At 44.5% G+C, this 26,349-nt stretch overlaps 2 protein-coding genes across 2 annotated transcripts in view; one reads left to right on the forward strand and one right to left on the reverse strand.

Moving 5' to 3' along the window:
• BORA (BORA aurora kinase A activator) overlaps positions 1 to 21,163 on the reverse strand; it is a 37,002-nt gene extending 15,839 nt beyond the window's left edge. Inside the window, exons 1-8 of the mRNA XM_083168871.1 lie at positions 20,701 to 21,163; positions 19,429 to 19,591; positions 18,109 to 18,215; positions 16,474 to 16,519; positions 14,889 to 14,970; positions 11,850 to 11,915; positions 11,155 to 11,211; positions 9,096 to 9,325 (exon numbers count right to left, since the gene is read on the reverse strand). Coding sequence (XP_083024997.1) covers positions 9,096 to 9,325; positions 11,155 to 11,211; positions 11,850 to 11,915; positions 14,889 to 14,970; positions 16,474 to 16,519; positions 18,109 to 18,215; positions 19,429 to 19,575 — 735 coding nt within the window. The 5' untranslated portion in view covers positions 19,576 to 19,591; positions 20,701 to 21,163. The remainder of the gene's footprint in view (positions 1 to 9,095; positions 9,326 to 11,154; positions 11,212 to 11,849; positions 11,916 to 14,888; positions 14,971 to 16,473; positions 16,520 to 18,108; positions 18,216 to 19,428; positions 19,592 to 20,700) is intronic.
• LOC146057528 (uncharacterized) lies at positions 21,106 to 25,622 on the forward strand. The gene is made up of 3 exons (XM_083168872.1): positions 21,106 to 21,337; positions 23,247 to 23,656; positions 24,486 to 25,622. The coding sequence occupies exons 1-3, from the start codon at positions 21,286 to 21,288 to the stop codon at positions 24,969 to 24,971; spliced, it is 948 nt and encodes a 315-aa protein (XP_083024998.1). The 5' UTR covers positions 21,106 to 21,285; the 3' UTR covers positions 24,972 to 25,622.
• The last annotated feature ends 727 nt before the right edge of the window (positions 25,623 to 26,349 follow it).

The following is a 26,349-nucleotide window of genomic DNA, read 5'->3' on the forward strand; positions in this document are numbered from 1 at the left end:
TTCAAAAGGTGGTTTCTGCAAAACCGATAACACCAGAGATAAATCCCAAGGAGCCACTGGTTGTCTATAAGGAGGCTTAAGACGGGTAACCCCTTGGAGGAAAGTTTGCACCTCCGGTAACAAGGCCACCTTCTTTTGAAAGAAAATAGACAATGCCGACAACTGCACCTTCAAAGAGTGAAGGCATAAGCCCAAGGAAAATCCATCCTGGAGAAACTCCAGAAGTCTAGAGACTTTAAAACTAGCTGTGTGAACTTTTTGACTTTCACACCATCTAAATGTACGTTTTCCCACACTCTATAATAATAATTTGCTGCAGAAATCGGGTTCCTTGCACTAATCATGGTTCGGATAACTGCGTCTGAGAAACCCTTCTTCTTTAAGATGGGGTTTCAAGAGCCAGGCTATCAAAGTCCTGATGAAGGAAGGGCCCTTGCCTGAAGGTCTGGGCGAAGAAGAGGATGCCACAACGCTGTTGACAAGTTCAGAATGTTGGAATAACAAGATCTCCTTGGTCAATCCGGAGCGATTAGAATGATGGTTGCTCCTCACGTCCTCACTCTCTGGAGGACCCGCGCCAGCATGGAAAATGGTGGGAAGACATATGCCATTTTGAAATTCCAGGGTACGGTCATGGAATTCACTGTCCATGCCAACGGATCCCTGGTCCTCGCACAGAACCTGGATACCTGACAATGACCGAAGGGAGCACCCTAATTGGAGGGATTCCACATCCGTCCACCACAGTAATGAACTCAGATTTTTGAGTCAAGAGAACTCTTTCTTGCTTCATGGTCTTGGGATTCCCAAACCAAGCAACAGGGTTTGTACAGAGACAAAAAAAGAAATGTCACTGTGTGGTGCACCTAAGAATTGACACAATAATACGTAACTTTTAATTGGATAACTCTAAAATTGGTAGCGAAATAATGGACACACAATACACAAAAACATATATGACACAGACAGGTGTTTTAAAAAGGGTACTGATACCCTCACGACGCTGGGCCCCCAATCCCAATGAAATTTATGAGAATGCTTTTATTTGTGTACACATAAAATGCTTTGATGTTTTAGCAGTAACTTAGTACCTAGGACGTTCTCCTTAATTAGTGGAGAATTGACGGGTATGATACCCGGTCTGATAGGTACTCACGGCTGTTGTGCGAGTGATAGTATATGGATCAACTCACACAATTTTTACAGTTTGAGTGCTGGTTAATCTCGAATGCACTCTGAATTACCACAATTATAACACCAGTCCTGCCCCCTGTAAAAAGTGTGGGTCTAGGAAAGGTAGTGGTGCTCTGCAGCAACGCTAGTCTGACCCGCTGTGTGGGATGCGGGTATGAGCCGGGCGATGGCGTCGGGTAGCGGTGTAGGTAACTGCGCCCGGTGGGAAGTACCGAATGCGGCTATGTTTGATGCCGCAGACGTTCCCACTTGCCAGTTCTGATACAACACGGTGTTAGTGCGCAACACACCGTGTCTTGCCCTGGTGAGATATGCCAGGTATCAGATCGCCAGAGCGTGCTGCAGAGGAAAAATACTTTAAGCTAAAACAGTTTAAAATGCATTTATATCAGGGAAGGGAAGGGGGACACAGACGAAGTGTAACGGTCGGCGTATGCTTCGCCAAGGAGCTTTTTCAAGACCAACATGCAAGGATGTTCTATTGGAACGGTCTCGAATGAAACCTTGCATACTGAAGGGTCTCGAAGGTTGCCACCATCTTGCCCAGTAACTTCAAGCAATGCCATACGGATGGACTGGACGACTGTAGAATGGTCAAAACCAACTGTCAAATGTCTCTGGCCTTTGATTCTGGAAGAAATACACGATGAAGATGTGTATCCAGAATAATTCCCAAAAACTGAAGCCTCGAGTGGGGCACAGCTGTGACTTTGGCAGATTTAAAATCCACCCGTGGCTCCGCAGAAACTGAATTGCCGCTGACAAATTTTCCTGCAACTTCTCTGCAGACTCTGCTTTGAACAAAAGGTCGTCCAAATACGGGATGATTACAATTCCCCAGAGTCTGAGTGCTGCTGCCATGACTGCCATACTCTTTGGGCTGGCAACAGCTCCAAGGGTGTTCACAAAGAGAACAGCCCGAAATTGCAGATGCAATTCGCCTATCGCGAAACGTAGCAAAGACTGATGTTCTTCGCATATAGGTATGTGCAAATAGGCGTCGTGAATATCCAGAGACTAGGGATTCTCCCGGCTACAAGCTCAGAAGAACTGTTCTCAAAGATTCCATTCTGAAGTGATCCACCCACAGATTTTTCTGACCGATCTATCTGGTGGGAACAAAAACCTGGAATTGTATGGGAGCAAATGTCAAATCAAAAAAATTGTTCCCAAATGCTTGAAAACAGACCGTGATCAGTCAAATTGGTTAAATCATTCTGATATAACAAATTTATCAGCATACATTTTTTTCTGTTTTCCTGCATTTGGGTGGGAATTTTTGATGTCATATAATCCCATACATTTCCAGTTTTTTCCCCCACCAGATAGATTAGACAGAAAAATCTTTACGTGTGTACGCACCTTTAGAGACTTCAGGATCGGTACCAATCAAGGAGAAGTGAAACCTGACCTCTTGGCCAATGGAGAACTTTACTGTCCCCCTTTTGTTTTGACCCTATATAATGTTGAGCACAGCATAAGAACTTTCTCTTCTTATCTTCTATATTGGACTGTGCTCTGGATAGAATACAGATAACTGGAACCGAGTAGCGCCCGCATTATGAGACGGTACCGGTTCTTTTTCTTTGTATTTGTATATGAGCCGATCTGTTTTTCCCCTTTTCATTATATATTGTTTGTATTGTAAGGTGATTTGTATAATCTGTTATTACATTCTTATTTCTGTAATCCCCTGTTGTCCGCTAGGGACTCAAATATACGGTTAAGGACTTTGTACCCTTATTCCGGAATTTATACTGTCTCGTGTTTATTCGCAATAAGCAGAAAGGTTTACAGTAATTTATACCTGGTGTATTTACTTATAACTAAGTACTGCAAAAGGTTACCGCCATCAGGGTATCGGTTAGAGTGTGTGATACACGAATAAGGTTTGCTACGCTTTAGTTCGCCCGTAGTTAGGAATAAAGGTTGTAAGTTTACGGACACAGTACGTAAACTGCGCACTTCACTTATCCATAGGTTTGATATTAAAGCGACATTAACACGTGGTACTGGAATCACCACACCCTTCTCCAGGAGAGACCTCGCCGCCCCCAAAAGGGCCTTTCTTAAGCAAGCCTCCCTGGGTAAAGGAGTAGGCAAAAACCTCTTTGGAGGATCGCCCCTCAGGTTGATCTTGTATCCTTGGGAAACCACATTGAGAACCCAAGGATCCTGAGCGGAGAGAGTGCAAGCTTCCCGGTACAACAAGAGGCGGCCCCCCACTCCGATTCCAGACCGGGGAGCCTCCGGCCCGTCATGCGGAGGGCTTCTCCTCACCCTTGGAAGCCTGCTTTTTTTGCAAAGGCACAAAAAAAAAAAAAAACCCCAAACAGGATTTGGGAGCTTTTCCTTTCGCAGCAACAAATCTTCCTCTACCAAACTGACCTCTGGATGAAGCACCCCTCTAAAGGAGGGACGAAAAGCAGCAAACCCACTGCTGTGGGAAGAAACAATTCCAATTCAGAACCAAAAAGCAACTCCCCTTTACAAGCCAATGCTTCCAGAGACTTCTTGGATTCAGGGTCGGCCTCTCATGCCTTAAGCCAAAAGGCCCTCCTGGCCATCACGGAAATGACTGACACCTTAGAGGCCATTTTGACTCACTCTTCTCCAGCCTCACTGGTGTATGCAGCCGCCGCCTTTAACTTGTCTGCCAAGGCAAAAGCTTCTGAATCTGACTGTAGTGATGCACACAGATTTGCCCACGCCATCATTGCCTTGGAGACCCAGGCAGAAGCAATAATAGGTCTAAGAGTAATTCTAACACCTTCAAAAACTGCTTTTAAACAACCCTCTAACTTTGTATCCACAGAGTCCTTGAATGCAGCACCCCCTTGCACAGGCAGAGCCGTAGCTTTAGACAGCCTAGCAACCGGGGCATCTGGGACTTTTTCCCCACAATTTGACATGCCCCTCAGGCATGGGGTACAGGCTTAGGTACTCTTTACCTAGAACGGCGCCCGCGATCAGAATCGCGGGCGTCGGGGGTAAAAAATCGCGGTAATCGCGGGCATCGCGGGTAAATCGCGGGTACATCAAAATCGGGTACCCGCGATTACCGCGATTTTCCCATAGGGAACAATGTTAAAAAGCCTGATTGACCGCGATTTTACTGTAAAATGCCTCAATGCCCGCGATTTTCCCATAGGAATCAATGTTAAATGGGCTAGAGAGCCCAAATAGCCCCAATTAACCCTTAAATGTCCCCCCAATTTTTGTACGCCACCCCACGATCCACGCCAACCCGAAGCGTGGCGAGCGCAGCGAGCCCGCGAGGGGCGGCGGTACGCGTCCTCCGACCTTTTCATGCCCTACTATCCACGTCGGCGTGGAGTTGAGAATAGAATAGTGTGGCGAGCGCAGCGAGCCACCGAGCCCGAAGCGTGGCGAGCGCAGCGAGCCCCGCGAGGGGACGCGGATACCTTCACAGGTAAACGCGTCCCTTCGCGGGCTTCACAGGTGTCCGCGTCGCCACGGACACCTGTGAAGTCCGCGAGGGGACGCGTATAACTGTGAAGGTATCCGCGTCCCCTCGCGGGGCTCGCTGCGCTCGCCACGCTTCGGGCTCGGTGGCTCGCTGCGCTCGCCACACTATTCTATTCTCAACTCCACGCCGACGTGGATAGTAGGGCATGAAAAGGTCGGAGGACGCGTACCGCCGCCCCTCGCGGGCTCGCTGCGCTCGCCACGCTTCGGGTTGGCGTGGATCGTGGGGTGGCGTACAAAAATTTGGGGGACATTTAAGGGTTAATTGGGGCTATTTGGGCTCTCTAGCCCATTTAACATTGATTCCTATGGGAAAATCGCGGGCATTGAGGCATTGAATGCAAAATCGCGGTCAATTAGGCTTTTTAACATTGTTCCCTATGGGAAAATCGCGGTGATCGCGGGCATCGCGTCGCGGCCGTTTATGTGCTGCCCGCGATGTCGCGATCACCGCGATGGGCGCCGTTCTAGGTAAAGAGTACCCAGGCTTAATAACCTTTTGGGCATATGGAGTCTCTTATCAGGGGTTTTCCACGCCCCTCCCAGCAATTCTTGCCTTCATCGGAAGGAAAAGTGACTGCGTCCCTGCGCTGTCCCTTGAACACTCCCTGTTGGGGAGCCTTATCCACCTCAGATAAATTCAATGCCTGCTTAACAACCAAAATTAAATCAACACCAGGGAGAGCGGATTCAATCTATTCCCTCTGATCCCATGCCATGTCTTCCACACACTCTCCATCCTCCTCAGAGTCTATATTAGGGAGAGGTGGAGTGGATAAAGGGTGTCTGGGAGACACCTCAGACTCCTTAGTAAACTGCTCCATAAAAGCATTAATCTGTACACTCTGAGCAGTGTCCTGCATTGCCTGTATAAATGCAGGGTCCCCTTGTGAAGGAGGAATTGAGCCAACCGAAGGTTATGAGGATGACAATGGCCTGGGAGATCTAACCAACTCATCTCTCTGTCTGTTTAAAGCCTGTACTATGGCAGACACAGACCTACCTTGAGCAGCTGCCTACGCAGGCTCAGGTTGCTCAACTCTCTGGGCTTGCACCCCACTGGGGACAATCACATGTAGGGCATATATCCCCATGGTCCATCGGTTCAGCAGTTAATTTAAGCCCACAAAACATGCAGTTAAATAACATGGCAGATGCTCCCTCCCCAAGTACAGCAGCATTACACCTTTCTGTCATGATTTAACACAGTGCACTATGTCAGGCGTTTGTACAAAGCCAATATATATCAGTGTACTTATCTATCTGCCGCTGTGGTCACCAAGGAAAGCACTGCCTCAGAAGAAACGGTCTGCAGTAATAAAATCTCCTTCCAGCTCCGCAGTGTGGGAAGAAAGGGCAGAGTGAAGGAAGAGACCAAGTCCCTGCTACAGCGGGGTGGAAGGCTCTTTGATGCCTTTTCCCCCTGTAAGTCGCTTGTACTGAATGTTTCCTCTAGTTTCCAGTGTTTCCCCTTCAATGGGGACCACTTGGAATCGCCCAGCTGAGCTCCTGTAACAGGCTGCGATCTCCTTAGAGTTCAGCCTGCAAACCCATTCAAGATGGCGGCCACCATTGCGGGGTGTCCGTCACACATGATCCCCCCCCCCCCCCTATGCAGGGAGCCGGCTCGAGTCCCCCAGGAAACCTCACTGTAATGAGGTTTAAGTGCTGTGCTGAGAGACCAGACAGCGTCTCTCAGCACACGCTTCGGTCACTGTGCTGTCAGTGTGAGAAAACTTCCCTTGGAAGCCTCACACTGTAACCTGCACTAACCAAGAGGAAATATTAATAAAAAAAAAAAAACACACACACACCCTAGCTACTCTAACACATGGCTGCTTTAGCATCCCTTCAGCATAGTACCGGTGGGCACCTAAAACGAACTGAGGAATGCTGGGATGCAGAATGGGAGGAGCCTGCCTCTGAAAAGCTTTAGCATAGGTGCCTGGCTCCTTTGGAACCTCCTACATCCCATGGTTGAGCTGTGTCACCAGGATGGATGAAATAAACTCTTCCATTGGGTATACACAGAGATACATTGTCAGACAGACATCGTAACTGACAAGGTAAAACCCATTAGGTATTGTATCCATAAACTCATCTCAGTATATGGCCACATAGCATTTTGGTTTGTCCACAGCAGAGGAAACATTTCCCTCTTCCCCAGCTTTAAAGGAACAGGCAAAAATGACAGGCGGTCAGTTGCAGCAACGAAAACACTGCCAGATGCAGCTTAACCAATTATCAGCTCTTTTGGACATGCTAGATAACAATGCATGCATGACAGAGCAAAAAATCATGGCTATAAAATGTTCAGTTACTTATCTGATCAGATATACGCCCCATTTGACACAACTTTATTTGTTTACAGTGTAACGCACATAATCTGCAGAGCCTGGACCTCTATAAAAAAAGCACTGCATTAACAAAAATATGGTAATTTCTGCTAAATTCATTGCTCAAAAGCTATTGTGAGACCTGTGGGGGTCAATGTACACCCATAAAAAACATGGAACAACTGAACGCAAAACCCAGGTTCATTTCGTCCAGCAATGAGATAAAAGGAGCAAAGTTAAGCACACAATGGGTCGGGTAGTCCACTTCAGCCTTGGAGAGAGGGATTTACTAACAAGTACAAAAATTACTATTTTACCTTTCCATGGTAAGGGTGTGATAACTCAAAACATTCACAGGAGCAGCAAGGTGTCCTTTGTAAGATTTTCATAAAGTAGCAATCATAAGATAAATAATATTATGTCCAGACTGTAACAAGCAAAGCCATTGGGATGCACTAAGCATAAATGTACATACAGGTTGTGAATCCCTTATCCAAAATGCTTGAGACCAGAAGAATTTTGGATAACTGATTATTTTGTATTTTGGAATAATTTTTTATCTTTGAATGATGTATCTGGCATTTATGACACATTGAATACACAAATATATTTTATTTGTGCATGAAACAAAGTTTGTGTACAATCTCAGACACTGAATTTGAATGCCAAGCAATCATCCCCAGTAGTGCCAGTTACAGATGTACCCAGTAGGTTTTTAGCAAAAAATAAAAGTAAATTTTGGAATGTATGGTTTTCGGAATAATTTGGATAACTGATATTTGGATAAGGGATACTCAACCCTTATAATGTAGATGTAGATCTAGTTATTCATTAATCATTAACCATACATGCCCTCACACTAAGGCTTTTAATGTCCAAAATGCATTGAAAAGTGAAACTATCCTCCTGAGAAGATCAGTGGTGTAACTAGCGTAAGGCAGCCCCCGCCACTGCTTGGGGGAGCGGGGGCTGTGTGGGCGCCGGCACACGCCCGGCGCACTGAGTTACAAAGACTCTCTGTCTCCTGCCTGTTCTCCTCCTTCAGCCGGGACCTCGCGCTTCCGGCCGGACCGCCTGGACTCCCTGGGACTCTTGAAGCACATCAAGCTCCCCCTGCTCCCTCCCTGCACTTGCGGAGGACAGCTGATGCCACCAAGCGCCCGCTGACTGGCGCTGCCACTGTGTCAGGGAAGCCTGGCTACGTGAGAGACTCGCCCGGACATCTTGCCTCTGGCTCCCGCACACTGTACAGCTCTGCCCTCACCACGCCGCGGTGGCAATATCTCCGGACGGAGCTGCGGCTGTCTTCAGGGGCTGGTGAATCTTTGGGGGCCTTCACTAGACGCCCTGCTTCACTGGTTTGAGTACCTTAGATCTGCACAGACCCCAATTGGACCGCAGAGTCATAGAATGATCCCTGTTACAGCCCTTTGCAGCTCCTACTGTAAGTTTATTTTTTATTTTTTCAACTACTATTCTGCCCTCTAATATTTATATAAGGACCCCCTTCAGACCCTGGACACAGTCACTGGCAATTTACTGATACACAGTCCCTGTTGCTGACAGGTTCCTGTGCTTATAAGAAGAACCAATTAGCCTGAGTTAGGGGATTGGAGCCCATCTCTGACATTACCTAGTATTATAGAACACAGCACTGCATAGCCCAGACGAGAGTGCTCTCTTGTGCCTCACCTGATACTGCAACTCCTTTAAGGTAGGGAGGATGAACTCCTTTAAGGTAGGGAGGATGAAAAGGAAAAAAAAATCAATACACCTCACAGTGCAAGACCCGATTACCTCATTAATGTGCTGAGCAGCCTTCAGATTTAATTGAAGCTGCACCAGTTAGACTCCCCAATGCACCCCAAGGGTATGCAGCTTATTTAAAATAATGACTCAAGTAGCTCATACCTTTTTACAGCATCTGGATATTGATTGACTGGCCTGATGGGGGTGGGGGCGCAACAATTTTTTTGGCAGGGGGGAGCAAAATTTATAGTTACGCCACTGGAGAAGATATCTAAATATTTAACAAAAAAATAATAATAATTTAGATTAGTATGTAGAGATCATTACCGAACTGGGAGTGTGCATAGGACTTCTGCAGCGAACAGGAGAAAGATCAATTGAGCAAAGGACACCAAGAGAGGCCGGTGGAGCATCACATGGTCCTGCTGGGGGAGAGCTTGGTGATGAACACTCTGATCCACTGGCTTGTCCATCCAGAAATAGCTTTCTTCGTAGCGATAAAGAGCTCAAGTTTTCCTGAGACTGATCAGCATTTTCTTCTGCCCTAAAATATTCACCTTTGGGCCAAAATGAACAAGACACCAATTACTACAAAAGTTTGTATTTGCTTAGAAATTCTGACATCCTGCTAGCTTTGATATCAGCTCTTGATGAATGAAACAGGAATTAAAATGTCCACCATATTAATAAAGAAACTGCAATCAGACTGTATGAAATGAAAGAAACATTGAGGTTTATTTACCAAAATGGGAGTTCTATTGAGTATGGGATGTTGCAACCAAATTAAGGGGGGTATTGGGAAATAGCGCCCTCCGGCTATCCAATGCTGCCTTTCACAACAGCATTGAAGGCAGATTTTGACAAAACAGATCCAACTTCCAAACAAGTCAGATTTGTTTTGTCAGAAACGGCCGTGGATTGTCCAAATCACTGCCGTTTTACGACAATCATCGTCCATTTTTGCCAATACGCCCACTTTTTCGCCACTTCACAAGCAGAACATTGAATTCCGCCTGTCAAGTAGAGCAAAAACGGGCCAGGATTCCGACTGTTGGGATCCAAGATACAATACCCCTTAAATCTCTAGAAGGTGCAAAATAAATACATAGATTCTGATTGGTTGCTATGGGTAACATGTCATCTACAATAGAGCTCCCGGTACTTGTGTAGTTTCACGGCGTCAGCTACATAGTAGCGTCTCTTTCAGAATCAGGGTAGTGTTCCCGCGACCAGCGTAGTCAGTCAGAAGTAGCGTGCCGTGTTCTTGTGACCAGCATAGTCAGCGTAGACAGTACGTAGTTAGCATAGCGTCCCTGTCAGAATCGGCGTAGTGTTCCTGCGACCAGCGTAGTCAGTCAGAAATAGCGTAGCATCCCTGGCTGCCTTACTTGTGTAGTTTCACGGCAGCAGCGTAAGCTACATTATCAGCATAGGCTGCCGCCGTGAAAAGACACAAGTAACTACCGTACTGTTGCCGGGAACTGCATCTGTCCCCGCTAGTCAGCGCCTTTCACACCGCCGCGCCAGCATGGTCCCCTCTCTTTGGCCGAGTTGATTTTATAAAGTGTGGTGAGCCACCGAGCCCGAAGCGTGGCGAGCCCCGCACGGGGATGCAAAATACATGTGAAGTAATCCGCGTCCGCTCGCCACACTTTATAAAATCAACTCAACGCCGACGTGGATAGTGGGGGGTATGAAAAGGTCAGGAGCACACGTAACGCGTGCGTTCGCCACGCTTCGGGCTGGCGTGGATGGTGGAATAAACAAGGTCGACAGCTGTTATGTGGACCAGTGTCATTGTCGACATGTTTAATAGTGTTTTTCACGCTGCACCCCTATACCTAGACTAAATTAAGATGCTAGAGCGTCTACATTTAGATGCATCCTTGTTAGCGGTTGGCAGAGCGTCTAAATTTAGATGCACCCGTTGTAAGCGTCTAAATTAAGACACTACAGCTTCTAAATTTTGACGGCTCCCTTTGTTAGCGGTGTGCCTATTTCTTTGTGGAACTACAAGTGCCACAATGACCTGTCACCGCTGGGCTGCCGCAGAGTCACTATGCTGACAACATATTTCAAGTTGCCGCCGTGAAACTACACAAGTAAGGCAGCCTAAGAGCTTACGCTGATAACGTAGCTTCAAATTAACTACAGAAGTGAGGCAGCTGTTGGACTAAGCTGATAACTTAGCTTCAAACAAACTTAGCGTAGTGCTGCTGCCAAGGCAGCGTTGACGTACAGCTGCCGGGATTCAAACTTAGCGTAGAGCTGCAACTGTGAAACTACACAAGTACCGAACTCCCAAATTTGTAAATTCACCTCACCTATTTTGAAATACTTGAGTATAGATATATTTTACATAAGTGAATATTACTGAGTCACCTACCTAGTACTTTCTCTAAATTGAAGTCAATTGGTAAGGACAATTGAGTTTGGCATGCAACTGCAAAAAAAAAAAAAGAAAAATAATTAACTTATCGAAAGGTAGAGAAACTTCGAAATGTAGAATAAAAAAAAAAAAAAAAAGAAGGCAAGATGTGTACTTTAGTTGTCCTCTCTTAGTGTTCATTCTAGCACTCGCCATCTTTGAAAACCCATGCAGTTCCTGTTCCCTGCCTGGGGTGTCGCTGTCTGCTGTGGTGTTTCTAGCACAGGTTTGGTTTGCATAGCAGTGCTGATTTACAGACCACACTGTGCTAGAAGCACTACAGCAGACAGCGACACGCAAGGCAGGGAAGAGGAACTGCATGGGTTTTAAAAGATGGCGAGTCCTGGAATGAACACGACCTCTGGTAGTTTTTATAATATGAAATATGTAAGAAAAGGACTATTATGAATTCCAAAGAAATGAATTTACTGTAAGTAAATATTTATACTCCATTACGTTTCATCACATAAGAACCATCCAAACAAAGTAACAATTGGTAATTGAAGCAAAAATTATTTAATAAGTTGAAAAAAAAAAAAATTGTAATAATAATAATAATTCACCCCATCACCAATTTGTAATGGGCAGGTTCATACATTGTGATGTGAATAAAAAGACTAATATTTGAAGAAGTTATAAACAGCGATGCCTACCTGTGCTCTTTCCAAGATTTATGGCCGGTTCTCTGCCAAGAGGTGATACATCAATAAGGTCAGCACCTACAAAAAGTTCAATAGTTTTGGGCAGTATCCAACTTTCAAAATATTAACAAGCAATTTATTACATACTTCCACCATATACACCAATGCAGTCTGCTTCCTCCCTCCGGCCTCCCTCCCACCCAATGAGTCTGCCGTCACCATTTCTGCTACAAGCAGCTACATTGTGTATATATAGCAGAGGTTCCCAAACACAGTCCCAAGGCACCCAAGCGGTAGTATATCCATGCTTGGCCACAGGTGCCTCAATTAGTCAGTTTTTTTTCCCCCCATCATCTGTGCGGAGTCATGGATATACCCCAAACCAGGATTGGTTGAAAATCCCGGCGGTCAAAATCCCGGCAAGGGGGGGGGGGCGTGGATCGCTGCGCTCGCCACGCAGCGGGCCCGGTACCTCGCTACGCTCGGCACACTCATTTATTCTCCCTCTATGGGTGTCGTGGACACCCACAGAGGGACAAAGTGCCGGGATTCCGGCGGTCGGGATTTCAACTGCATCCCCCAAAACCTGGGCCGTTGGGGTGCCTTGAGAACAGCGTTTTGGAACATCTATTATATAGCAAAAATAATAAATTAATTAATACACAATGGTCCATTGGGGGATATTGTACCATAATTTAGGACTATCCAACCAAGGGTTCTGTTGTAATGCACCTGCAGACCACACCAGGAAGTTTGAGAAGAAACAGATTCTAACTGATGGTGATCTTTACAAGCCACCATCAACATTCGGGTTTGGTTCTTGGGCCCATTTTATTTAACATTTTTATTAACGATATTGGGATGGGGTTACTCAGCAATGTATCCATCTTTGCGGACGATACAAAACTGAGCAGAGTTATTAAATCATCAGAAGATGTCACCACGCTTCAAAATGATTATGACAATCTAGATGAGTGGGCAAAAAAGTGGAAGATGAGGTTCAGTGTGAACAAATGCAAGGTCATGCACCTTGGGAGACATAACCAGTGTGCTAGTTATAACCTAAGTGGGGATGAATTGGGTAAATCAGAACTGGAAAAGGATCTAGGAGTCCAAATAGACAACACACTAGGGTGTAGTGCTCAATGTAATATAGCAACAAAAAAGGCCAATAAAATTCTCGCATGTATTAAAAGGGGCATGGAAACTAGGGACTCAAAAGTAATTATGCCACTGTACAAATCATTGGTTAGACCGCACCTCGAATACGCAGTGCAGTTCTGGGCCCCGCACTATAAAAAGGACATCATAGAATTAGAAAAAAATCCAGAGAAGAGCAACAAAGCTTATTAGGGGAATGGAGAATTTAAACGATGAGGAAAGATTAAACAATTTGGGACTATTTACACTAGAGAAAAGACGTTTAAGAGGGTATATGCTCAACATGTATAAATAGATTAGGGGCCAATATAAGGAACTGTCAAACACCCTTTTTTCTACTAGAAAGGAATCTAGGACGCAGGGCACGAGTTTAGATTAGAAGAAAAAATATTTTGTTCATCTATAAGAAAACATTTCTTTACAGTCAGAGCAGTCAAACTTTGGAACTCTCTTCCTGAAGAAGTGGTGTCGGCAGACACTATAAATATGTTTAAAATAAGGTTGGATAAACATTTATTGGTTAAAAACATCCATGGGTATGAATAAGTAACAAAATCTGTCTTTAAAATATCATAACATACTGTACAACAAGGGATTAGCTACTATAAACATAGGTTGAACTAGATGGAGTCTTTATTCAGCCTCACCTACTATGTAACACTTACAGCTGCCCTATGACCGGTACAGTTTCTCCTACCATACACAAGCTCTGTAAAAGCATTTGGGCATCTGAGAATGCAGCCTCTTCAGACATGCTCATGAAACTTCCTAAACATGCCCATAAGACTTTTTGCATTTAACTTCAAGCTACCTCCCAGTCACTGACAGGTACTGGATGATGGCCCAACAGTTAACGCCAAGAGCCGCCTGCAAGGGGTCATAGTATCTGCGGTCGAGATTCCAGTGTCAGTAACTGACCATCGGAATCCCAACTGTCGCTCACTCATACCACACCCATCACTGTGGCACTTCGTTTCAGATACAGACCATTGTACATACACGCAAGGTAACTCATGCACCACAGGGTTTCTTACATTTTTGCACAATCACAGTTCCAAAGAAAATTGTTCACCTTCACGAATATCACCATCAATATCACATAAAACTCAAAACCAGGCCCAAGGTGTCAGACTGGCCACGGGGCAGGTACTTAAAGGCTTAATGAAGCAACCCTCTGGATGGCAGTGGGTAAAGACTAAATTTCCTGGCTAAGCTACACCTCCCTGTTGTTACGGTAACACAGGACCACTATTCCCCTACCTCTAGGTGGTGGCACCAAAAACAGATGCCCCTCAGCCCACTATAATTCTAGATAGCCCAGTGAGGTGGCCTGCATGAAGAAGAATTTCTTTTTTTCAGGGTGGGGCATGTTGACTCAGTGACTGTATACCTCCATTTCACATTATTACATGTAATTAATCGGAAGCGGTACATCTGTCAGAACAGACTTAGGTCTACAGTCACTAGGTCGACCCCGGAAGGTCGACTGGCCCCAAGGTTGACAGTCATTAGGTCAACATTAGTTTTTCACAGTTTTTTTTTACCAGAATGTCGACACAATTGGAGTTGAACCGCAGCCCCTCGCAATTCTTCGGGCACGGTGTTTTGCTACTCTCGGCACACTATTTTATTCTCCCACCACGCCCTAGTGGATGGTAGGGCATGAAATACCGCCCGTCGGCACAAAAAACAGTGAAAAACTCATGTCGACCTAATGACTGTCAACCTTTAACCCTGTCGACCTAAGTCTGATCTGACAGATGACCATTTCCCAATTAATCACATAATGCAACTTCCCAACTTCTAAGTGAGATTCTATAAACCATAGTCCAGTACGCCTCCAAGGGATTAAAAGCAAATGCATGTATGTGTACAATGTCAGGCACTTACATTTCGTTGAATGAAACTGGGCAGCTTGCTTCCCTTCATGCTGTGTCCAAGGTGATGGAACAATGGTCCTTTTTGTGAAAAACTAAAAAAAAAAAAAAAAAAAAAAAAGGATTGAATTTCCATTTGACTATGTAGGTGATGATTGCAGATTATACTGAAGAAGCCTTAAAAATTCAGACAGCATCCAAGTCACAAATTTCCAAGACGTTATAGGAAGAAGTTTAGCAAATAAATTTGTGGCTAAAGCTGTGTACACACCGGGGAGGTAATATTGCTCAGCAATATATTGCTCAGTGTCTCCTTTTCATCAGCGACCAGAGATGGTCGCTAATGAAAGGGAACCTCTGCCAGGGGAGCCGCAGAGGTAATCAGCTGGTCGCAGTAGCAAGCTCCTGCGACCAGCGATTAGAATGGGGCTGAAAACGGGAGCGCACACCCAACGATTTATCACCGGGGCACACTCCCATCACTGGCAATATGGTCACCAGCGACCATATTCCCAGCGATTTCAGCCCCTATCGCCCCCCCGTGTGTACACAGCTTAAGAAGTTCCCTCTTCCAAAGTCATAATTATTTCAACTTGTTTACAGCCTTGTGTAATTAAGAGGAAGTTCAGCTCAAGTCCAATTTACATTAGAGAGTCCAATAGTTTCTCCATAGCCAGTCTGGCTCTTTCAGAACTGGAAGCTAGGGAGATTAAGTGGTCTTTAAAATGACAGCCTTCTGGGCACCCAAAAGAGTATTGTGGCTATATCGGGGGGATTGTTAGTTAGTTACATTTAGGATGGAAGTCATATTATATTGTTAAAGCCCCCATACACTTGTCCGGTTTGGCCTTTTTTCACCCGGTTCTGACAGAACGGGCCAAGAAATCGGGTGAAAAGTGGCCAAATCAGATGTGTTTGACATCCAATGCGTGATCCTATCTGTTCAAATCATAAATGTTCTTCATTCTGATAGATTCCTAAAATGCTCACACATTTCAGGTAAGCAACAGCTGCTTCCATTAAATATAAACCATAACAGAAGTACTGCAAACTCCATTCCCCCCCCCCCCCCCCCCCCCCACCACCACCACCAAGCAGCGAGTGAATAAACAAATCTGAGAACCTCACCAATAAAATGCCTTCTTAAAGGAGATCTATAGCTGACATTTAAGTAACTCCTAAGGTTATACATAGATAGAACAGCGTTTGGGATGTCGGCATTCAGAATAAAGACACCGGCATCCCACACGAGGTAATGCATGACAGGCCTCAGGTAAGTATACTTACCCCTCCTTCCCAATTCCCCCCACAGCATTACTCTTACCCTCCCTGCCACTAGTGCCTAACCCCCTAAACCAAACACCCATGCCTCGCAGCCTAACCCTAAGCCACCCCTTAATGCCTTAACCTAACCCCCACCCTACGGTTGGAATCCAAGCATTCAGGATACCGATGCCAGAATCCTAATTGAGGTTCGTCCTCCGCTGTAGTCAGGATGCCAATGCCTGTACAGTAAACTCCACCATCCTGACCACCGGGGATGCTGAACTCGTGTGTGTGTCTTTTTAGTTAAAGTTTAATATAATGCAACAACTTACCTCTTCAATAGCCTTTTGTCTCCGGTCTTCTATTTCTTTATCAAATCTGAACAAGAATAAAATAGTTAGTGAATACATTATTGTGGCAACTATAAACTTATAATTTACACTTTAGAAGAGATACAATTATGAGGAAAGGTAGTTGGACAGAACTGGATTTGGCATAAGGTTAAAAAAATAAATAAATAAAACACCACAATCTAGAAGATCATCCTACAAATATTGTTCTAAAGTGACAAAATGGTTTAATTTCCTTGTGTAAAGTTTAAAATAGTTGATGAGGTTTTCTTAGGAATAAGCAGTGTTCAATGACCAGAAGTAGCATTATAATAAACAATGAGAGCAACATTATTCCATGGTATGTGGTTCTCCAACACTGCTACTAATGATACAACCACTTCAAACAAGTTTAAAACCTGCTACTGCATAGGGGCCAGATGCTTTCAACTCCATAAAGTGATAAACAACCAGTCTATCAGCTCCTACCTGTCATATTTCAAACACAGCCATATTTCAAACTACATGACAGGTAGGAGCTGATTGGCTGGCTGATTATCAGTCTCCACCCTTTAAAGCTTAGTGCATCTGGCGCGGCAGCGTGTTCCGCCTTACTTCTGTCATATACGTTATCAGCGTGTTACGATGACTCCTCCAAGGCAGCATAGTGCTGCTACTCCTAACCTCCTGTGAAGTGAGCGCCTCACACAGCGCTTGTGCCCGCATGATATCCTGTGGAGAGATGATCATGCGGGCGCCGGCGGAGAGGCACCCCATCTTTGTGATACGTAGGAGCGTCTCAGACGCTCCAGCAATGAGACTCCTGCATCTGAGCAGCGCATGCCTCTACTGTATAAAGAGCGGGTGCGGATGCTGCCGCCCTGAAACTATAAACAAGTACGCAGCTGGCAGCGTGGTTTAAGGCAGTTTGGCAAGCTGTCAATATTCATAGCTTCAACGTCCTAGCGCTGCCGCCGTGAAACTAAACTTAGGTCCTTTGCTGCCAGAAGATTACCAAAAAGCATAACTAGCTGCCATCTCTTAGAAACCGCTAAAACAAAAGTTGAGATGGGAATGCAGCAGCCCAAAGAATCCCTAATGCGGTCCTCAAGGCACCCCAATGGTCCAGGTTTGGGGTGTGGTATGGGATTCCGACAGTCATTAGCCAGACGTCAGAATCCCGACTGCCCAGACTCAGACAGCAGGGGGGAGCGCAACGAAGCCCCTTGTAAGCTTGCCACTATTCTCCCTCTATGGGGGTCATGGACTCATCCCAAAACTTTTACAGCCTAGCAAGCAGGTGAATGCCGCCCCAGCATTTTTTGTAAAACGGTTTCATGCATTCTGATTTTTGGCAAGACAATTCTTACCATATAATTAGGGCTGCGTGGTCTGCAGTAGCAAAAAGCCAACACTTTACATCTCCAGCCCTGCAGTGGTGTATGTTACCATTGAACACTTTGTTTTTAAAAACACCATAAGAGTTCCCCCAATAACCCTCCCTCTGCACCACAACACCGAGATGGCTGGACAAGTCATAGATCGACGCCACTCACCACTAATCAACACCTAAGGTTTCCTTTTGAATGTCAGCCGGTGTCCACTTTATACAGTCTATCATATGGGTTTACAACTTACTTGGCATGACTTAAATATAAAGCTTGGCGGTGAATATCTTCAGGGTCAATGTCAACAGGGTTTATTGCAGCAAGCTGATCAATCGACCACCTAAATTGCATCGGAGTCTGGAAAACAGAACGAACACTAGTGTTTCATGGCTAACTTTATCTCGCACCCTGCAACTTTCAAAACCCATGCAGTTCCACTTTCCTGGGGAGTCGCCATCTGCTTTGGTGCTTCTAGGACAGTCTGATCTGTATTGAATTACAGGCCACAATGTGATAAAGACACCACAGCAGACAGCGACATCCCAGGCAGGAAAGGTGTTAGAATGAACACTATGAAATACTGTAGTTTATATGTATATGCAGTTGTTATACTGCCAACATGCCATTCAAACAATTAAAAAACATTTTTCAATTAATATGCAATTTTACCATACCAAAAATATATATACCCTTGTAGGGCACCCCACTATTGTGACATCTTAAGTGCGATTGCGGTCTCTTCGTGTGTGTGTGTGTGTGTGTGTGTGTGTGTGTGTGTGTATATATAAGGAAGGGTTTGGGGCAATGTAATTCAAATATATATTTTTAATTTACAGAATAGTAATATTACTACATGACTCAATAATGAATGTTAGTCATGTGTAGTGAGTTCCTACCCTTTTTATGGTATCTGGATGGCTGACAGTGTCCAGGTCGACATGAGTTTTTCCACAATTTTTTGTCTACTTTACCATCCACATGGATTGCGATCGGGAATGGTAAAGTGGCCCAAAGTATGATGCAGTACACTAATTAAGGAACCAGGTGCTTAGTTGGCCACATTCACATTATTATTTGTATATATGTGTGTCAAAGACTCATGTTGACCTTCTCGTGTGCATATTGACCTAATGACTGTCCACTAGCGATGGCCATCGACCAACGATGATTCGAAATCGATGGTTCATGGCCTATGTCAAATACTTTGGCCATTGATGGGGGATAACCAGATGGTTTCCCTCCATCGATGGAACAGCAAAACGATGTTTTGCTTTTCTTTTTTTAAGTGCCGGGACACGGAGCATAGCCCGCCCCCGACCCCCGCACCAGTGTTTTGATTGGCCCACAGGCCAATCAAACACAATGGCTGACCATTGATATGTAAAAATATTGATGGCCAGCCATTGCATAGTTTAGCACTATCGATGGCCAGTTGCAGAATTGCCATCAATGGCAATTGCAACGATGGCCATCCCTACTGTCCAGGACACCACCCCCTTTTTCTACAAAAGTTTATATTCTGCTCAACAACAAGGCATCCATCGCCAACCCCATTTTTTTATATATTTACCACTGAAGACTTTGCTGGCTTGAACACAGTTGGACTGGAAACAAACGGCTCATGTAAGCTGCAGTAGTCATTTGGACTCTCAAAAGGATTCAGAACTGCAGAGCGGCCTGGAGCCTCTGGTGTTAGGTGGGCACGAGCATCCCCCATGACAAATGGAGGGCAACTGTAAATTGAGTACAGTACAAGTTAATACTTACAAATGAAATACCAAACAATGAAACCCACATATCAATGAGTTTTAGCCATTTTAAACCTCATTGCGTATGATAGTGCTCCAACCAACCAGCTCCCAGGTGTCATTTTTCAAATACATTGGGAGCAGATTGGCTGGAGCATCACTTTAATACACAAGCAGCTTTAAATAGCTAAAACACATTAATAAGTGGGCCTCGATATGTGAATATTTCTACAAGGAATTAGACATGAATGCAGGTGCTTTTTCCATATAGAGCTACGCTCAACACCACAATGTACAGGCATCAGCGCAGTGGTTCTTGAACTCAGACCTCAGGATCCCACACAGGTCATATTTTCCAGGTGACCCAGCAGGAGTACGGTGTCACCAACTGTCACATTTTAAAAATCTACAGGTAACCAGGAAGACGTGAAATGTTTGTGGTCCTGGTGACAGAAATTGAGAGCCTGTGCACTTAATAAACGCCACACATTACAACACGCTATTGGTGACATTGCTCCACTAACACAGGGGGGTACGTTTTTTACAATGCTACATGGTCACCAATGGTTTCTGCTGCTTGATTTAAAGGGGCAATTTTTTTAAATATAAAAAACACACATGGTATGCCCTCATGTCCATTTTTAAATGCAGTGATGTCATCCACTTCCCTCCTTATCAAAAGACATTGGGGAAGATGTATTAAGCCAACAAGAGAGGTTGATAACAAGCAAGGTTGATAGAGAGATAAACGTCCAGCCAATCATCTCCTTACTGACTTTTTTCAAACACAGCCTGTAAAATGGCAGTATGTGATTGGCTGGACATTTATCTCTCTTTATCACCCTTGCAATTATCTCTTGTTAAGGCTTAATATATCTGCCCCATTAACTGCTGTAGTATTTTTAACTCTAGCACAAAAAAAAAAATATAGGATAGAATGGGTTGCATCCAGCTGCAATGAAAATATACAAAACTAGTGGGTTTAAGCTGAGACTTGTAGTTCCACAGCAGCTAGAGTCACGCAGGCTGCTTGGAACGGACACTAGGTACAACCTAGCAATGTGATACCGGCGGCTGCCGGGGCAGTGTATTACCTTGCTGCGCTCTGTAAACGCCACACAGGCGTACTGCTGCTACTGCTATACGTGACAGGGGCTGTGGAAAGTGACGCGCATATCGCTTTGTACAGAAGCGGAAACGACGACGGCGGCGGCCAGGCTTCAGCACCCCGCTGATACAACAGATTGGGACCGGCTGAGACGAGTCCACTCCCGCAACTCTACCGCCTCGCCTCCTCGAATGTTGCTTAGTAGTACTGTACTGCCTGCTACCCCAGTAGTTCCCTGTATAGGACCAATCAGCTTGTCAGGCCTACGCTACCAGCAAATCACAAAGCGTGCAAGGGGCGGAGCAACCGAAACACTAGCGGTGACCAATGAGGAGGCAGCCGCCGCACAAATTCAAATACGACTCCTCCTATGTCGCCATAGAAACAGTATAACTTAGGCCGTGTCTACACCCTGGACGTTTAAAAATGGGCGTGTCCTTAGTGCTATCTCCGCCCCTCACGCATTCTTTTCCTACAGGACGTTCCACAATCTCCTCCCCAACGTCTTCTACCAGAGTCGTTGCGCGTTCGACTGCCGCCGCTACACTTCCGGATCTGTGTGACCGTCACCATGGCCAGCGGCGCACCGGTCAGTGTGAGCGCTATGCGGGAGACAATGGACGGTGAGTGCATTCTGTTTCCTGTTATCTTCGTGTCACATGCACCTTTCAGTGCGATGTGCCGGCCCGCTAGTAGTATAAGGTATTACTAGTATAAGGTCCTCCACTTGCCATTATAATAACACAGGCCCTGCGTCTGTGGTCGGCGCGATGACAACCAGCACCTAACACCACTGCTGTAAATACAATAACAACTCAAGCGAGATAAGATACACTTTTAGTAGATGGAAAACAAACACAGAGCTTTACCCCACAATATGTAATATGTTCCTCCGGGAAGGGCCCTAGATTGTGTGTCCCATATTATAATGCCCCTATCCTAGTGCTCTTGCTGTATACCATTACAGTGGTTGGTTATACCAAAGTCATCTAAATAATAAAATAGCCTTGATAAAAATGAGTCCATAACCTATGTACACACTAGATCTAATGTGAACTGCCTGTGCCACTTGCTCGTGGCTCCTATGTCCGCCCTCCTGTATAAAATATTGCCAAGGACAACAATACAAAAGTAAACAAATGTCTGCTATTCAAATACTGTAGATGCTTCTCTCTCCCATATGCTGCAAATTCAGGTATAGACAATATTTACCTGTTCCCTACTGCCGCTACAATCTGACTGCCACATTATACTGAAACTGGCATACTCCCAATTAAATGACACCAGTGGATTCATCTAATTAATAACCCCATGCAATTTCTGTCCATGTACCATGGGTATAGAGCTGTGCCATCTGATTTGCAGGAGCTTTGACTCCAAGATATAGCCCCACCACCAACAATTGGCCCACCTGCACTCTACCAGCACAGTGATGGTTTCCAAGGACCAACTGTACACTGGTTCACCTCTTTGCAACACCATCCGGCCACACCTGTGACCTGGCTTTTGAGACTGCCATAGGAGAGCCCATAAACCCTATTATAATTCATAAACCCCCCCCCCCCCCCCCCCATGGCCCTAATCGCATACTTAGAAAAGTCTTCCCTTCCCCCTGCCTGTGTGAGTGGGACCCACATGGTCTTATGAATGTTTCAATTCTCTCTCTGGAAAAAACTGCTGGGTATGCACTAAACAATGTTTTAAACGATAATACCGAACATGACAAACTCGTCTAGTGTGTATGCATTATACCGTTAAAAAATGCACGCTCCCACCGGGTTGTTAGCGATGTCGGCTGCATATGCAGCTCAATTTCGCCAATGTTGTTGACGACAAGGTGCGTACCGTTCATTGCTACCAACGACGTACGACATGAACGTCATCACAGCCACTCCCTGGACACTCCCAACCTACATTTTCTGACTGCATATGTGGATTATTGGCGGCATCGCATTTGCTACTTTTGGAGGTGATCACAGTTGATTTGGTAAGTACAGTGCTGCCCCCTATGTATATTCATGCACAAGCACCACTGGCCACCAATGTGTTCTGCATGCCACCCATGTATATTACTCACACCACTGTCCACCAATGTCCTATTTATTTATTTTATATTATGTGGACACTAATACCATAAAAAAAAGTTTATGCTTTCTTTTAAAAACAACATTCAAACACAGAAAAAACACTTACAAATCTTAACCAAAATAAAAAACCTTAAAACACGATAAAAATAAAATCTAGTGAAAAATGTATTTCAAATAAATTCACTTATTTTTTTTTTATTTTTTTTAAAGGCTCCTTTTGATTGAGGGTCATACTATATAATGCACTGGCTACCCCCTTCCCACGGACAGCAAATCAATCCCTGAGATAGTTCAGGCATGATGGTTCTCACACCAACCATGTCTACATCAGTTTCAGCATGCCCCTCCCCCCAAATAAAATCAAAAAGTGGTATGCGATCATGGTATGTGGCTTTATATTTGTAGTGACATTTTCATTTTCTTTTTCTTCAATATCTGTTCACAGACATGGCAATAGAAAAGAACCGTGAATTCTGGACTGGATTCATCAATTTATATCAGGCCAACGAGTGCCTATGGAAAGTAAAGAGCAAAGATTATGCCAACAAGATCAAGAAAAATCGGGCACTTCAACTATTGGTCGTCTACAGTAGAGGCCAAAACAGTGCTGCAGACATAACCTGGGTGAAGAAGAAAATACACAATATGAGAACTGTCTTCTTGAAAGAACACAAAAAGTTGATGGAGTCTCAACATTCTGGTGTGGGGGCAGATAAGGTTCATAAACCATCATTATGGTACTATAACCACCTCCTATTCACCCTGGAGCAAAAACCCAAAGAATCTTTAAGGAGCTCACCTGAGCCATATTCAGCAGAGGAGTTAGAAGAGGAGGAAAGGGAGGATCTAGATTTGGTAAGTAGTAACATAGTCCAAACACACTCTGCTAAAAAAAAAAATATTATTTCAAGTTCACAGTTAGTACAGCATATTACTCTTTTATGGAGTCTACCTCACTGCCCCCTCCTCAGTAAAATAGGTAAGGTGATCCTCCCTGAGTTTTTTTGCGTGTGCAGAGGCCACTAGAGTTACCCCTGCTCCAGCCACATAAGTCCCCAATGTGGTGTCATCTGGTACAGTTGTACTCGTTGGCATTTGTTCTTCTGTCTCAGGAAATTATGCAGAACAGACTAGGAAAAAGTAAAACCCACTCTGAATATCCTGAAGCGAAGGATGTCAATTGTGTTCCCCACAATACGATATGCCCTAGAAAGATGGTAGTTGTAGATGCCTTTCTTTGTTCAGCCCCCTTTGCGCATATGGCTTTGTGATGCACTCATGCAGTTCAAAGGTCTCATCAATAAAGAAAATTGAGTCCATACTAAGTGGGTACATTTTTGCCTTTTAGAGATGAGCCTCTCATTAAGAAAAGTGTCCCTGAAGGATCCACCAATTGATGAACATCCATTCTTGCCAACATCCACAAAATAAAAACATATTTAGCATTGATAATGGCTTTAATAACAGGAATACTGGAGAATCCCTTGTACTTGTAGTACAAGGGTTCACTGTTGGCAATTGGGGTTATCCTTGCGTGTTTCCTGTTGATGGCTCCTCCACAGTTAGAGAAGTTTCACCGTGAATCAAACTCCCGCAATGCTTTCCCATTCCTCCTGTAGGGAACTAGGGGGGGGGGGGTGAGAATAGCAGTAAATACATGGACTTTAACTACTTTCTTTTACAGGTATGCATACCGGAGTTGGATCTAGACACTGCCACCAATGTGCATGCAGAAGTGGAGGAAAGGGAGGTGGACAACATCACATCCCAGCCACCCCCCAAGAGAAGGCATCGGAAGAAAACCAGCGTTGTACCTTCAAGTTCAGAACAATTTTTTAAACATGCTGAGGAGTTTCTTCATAAACCTCCGGATAAATTTGATGTGTTTGCATTGAATATTGCCAGTGAGATGCGTGAAATGGAACAATCACAACAAGTCTATTTCAAGCGTCTGGTATATGATGCTATGATGCGTGGGCTATGTGGTGACTTGACCGAGCAATGCATCATAGTGTCGCCAGATAGCAGACAGCACCCCACTACAACAGCTTCCAGCGTCAAGCCTGTCCCTCCGCAAGCATCCACCTGTCCCAGCAGCTCCACAAGCGGAATGTACCCAGCCATGCTAAGTGCACAGTCCAGTCTGCACAGAGACTCCAATTTTTTTTAATGTAGAATTTATTTTGTAATGTTCTAAAAATTGTTCCAGAACTGTTCTGGGGGAGCCTGCTGAAGTGTGAATAGGAATTAGTCATAGATGGTCTATGACCGTCATTTGCTGCAACTCCAGATGTTTTTGTGTTCTTTCAAAAATACATTTCTCAAATTCTGTATGTTCTACCTGACCCTAGTTATATCGGCATCAGTGTTCCGCTCTCTATTGTACATGATCACTTGTTGAAGTGTCTAGTTTTTCTATACTTTGTTGGCATAATATTTGCTCTAGAGGAACTTATTGGCCTGATATATTCTTAAAACTCTAAAGCCAGACTGAATTAATCAATCTATGTCTTAATAAAAAAAAAAAAAAATTTGAAAGTGTTTTTTACTTTGCAGTTTTCTGTACCATATGCAGGTGGGCAGCAGTGTTGGGTGGCACACATTACTCTGTGTTTGGTATACAGCAATAACATAGGGGGAATACACATGGTGGGCAACAGCATATACCATAGGTGTGCACAAATAGTATATAGGGGGTATACAGTATATTAGATTGTTGGGCATCAAATATTTAACATTTCTTCCCTTTTTTAAAGTGCTGTTTGAGGACTATAAAAATAGCTGTGTAGGTAGTGTAAAGGGGAACACCTCCTTCACCTCATTGTGCAGCTGCCCTGTCTGACTCAAATACTTATTGGGGATCACCTTCCCCCAAAAACACAATTCTGAAACATACAGCGCTCATGAATGGTAACAATAAATGTATACGTCACTTTCCTTCTGTAGTTTGGATCTAATGATGTAGATGATCCTAGGTGTCTCAATAGTTTCCCATGAGAATGTTCATTTGGAGGAGCATGAAAAAAATAAAAACAATATACTTTGTGTCAGAGTACATATAACAACACAGAGGTAGACCCTACAAGTGAATCACTCTTAGGGAAAAAGTGTTTTGATAGGTGTTCTTCCACCGTCAGGTACATGAAACAGTGTTGTACCGAAAACTCACATCAGTGAGGTACAGAACCCACATATAATGGTATCTTTGTTAGGGAATGTTGTACCCCACTCACAGTAAAGACAAGTAGATCTTTCCTAAAAAGGTATCTTTAAAAGGAAATTCCAATGGGGAGCGTACCCCAACTCACTGTAGGAAATGAAGTATGACTCGTCTAGGTATCTTTGTGACACACATACTGTGTCCAAAAGGTATTTATTCATAACACTCCAACACATAAAAGATAAAAAGTTGTGATACAAAAATTAAAACAAGGCCTTTCTACTCCTTGGAAGTGCGGCTAGATACACAAAAGATGGAATATGACCTGGGTGTGGATAAATCCGGATTGTCCACATAGATGTTAAATTCTCAGGCCTGGCTATTTTTA

Source organism: Crinia signifera, chromosome 2 (genome assembly GCF_055691185.1).
Source record: "Crinia signifera chromosome 2, ASM5569118v1, whole genome shotgun sequence".
Taxonomy (NCBI): Eukaryota; Metazoa; Chordata; class Amphibia; order Anura; family Myobatrachidae; genus Crinia; species Crinia signifera.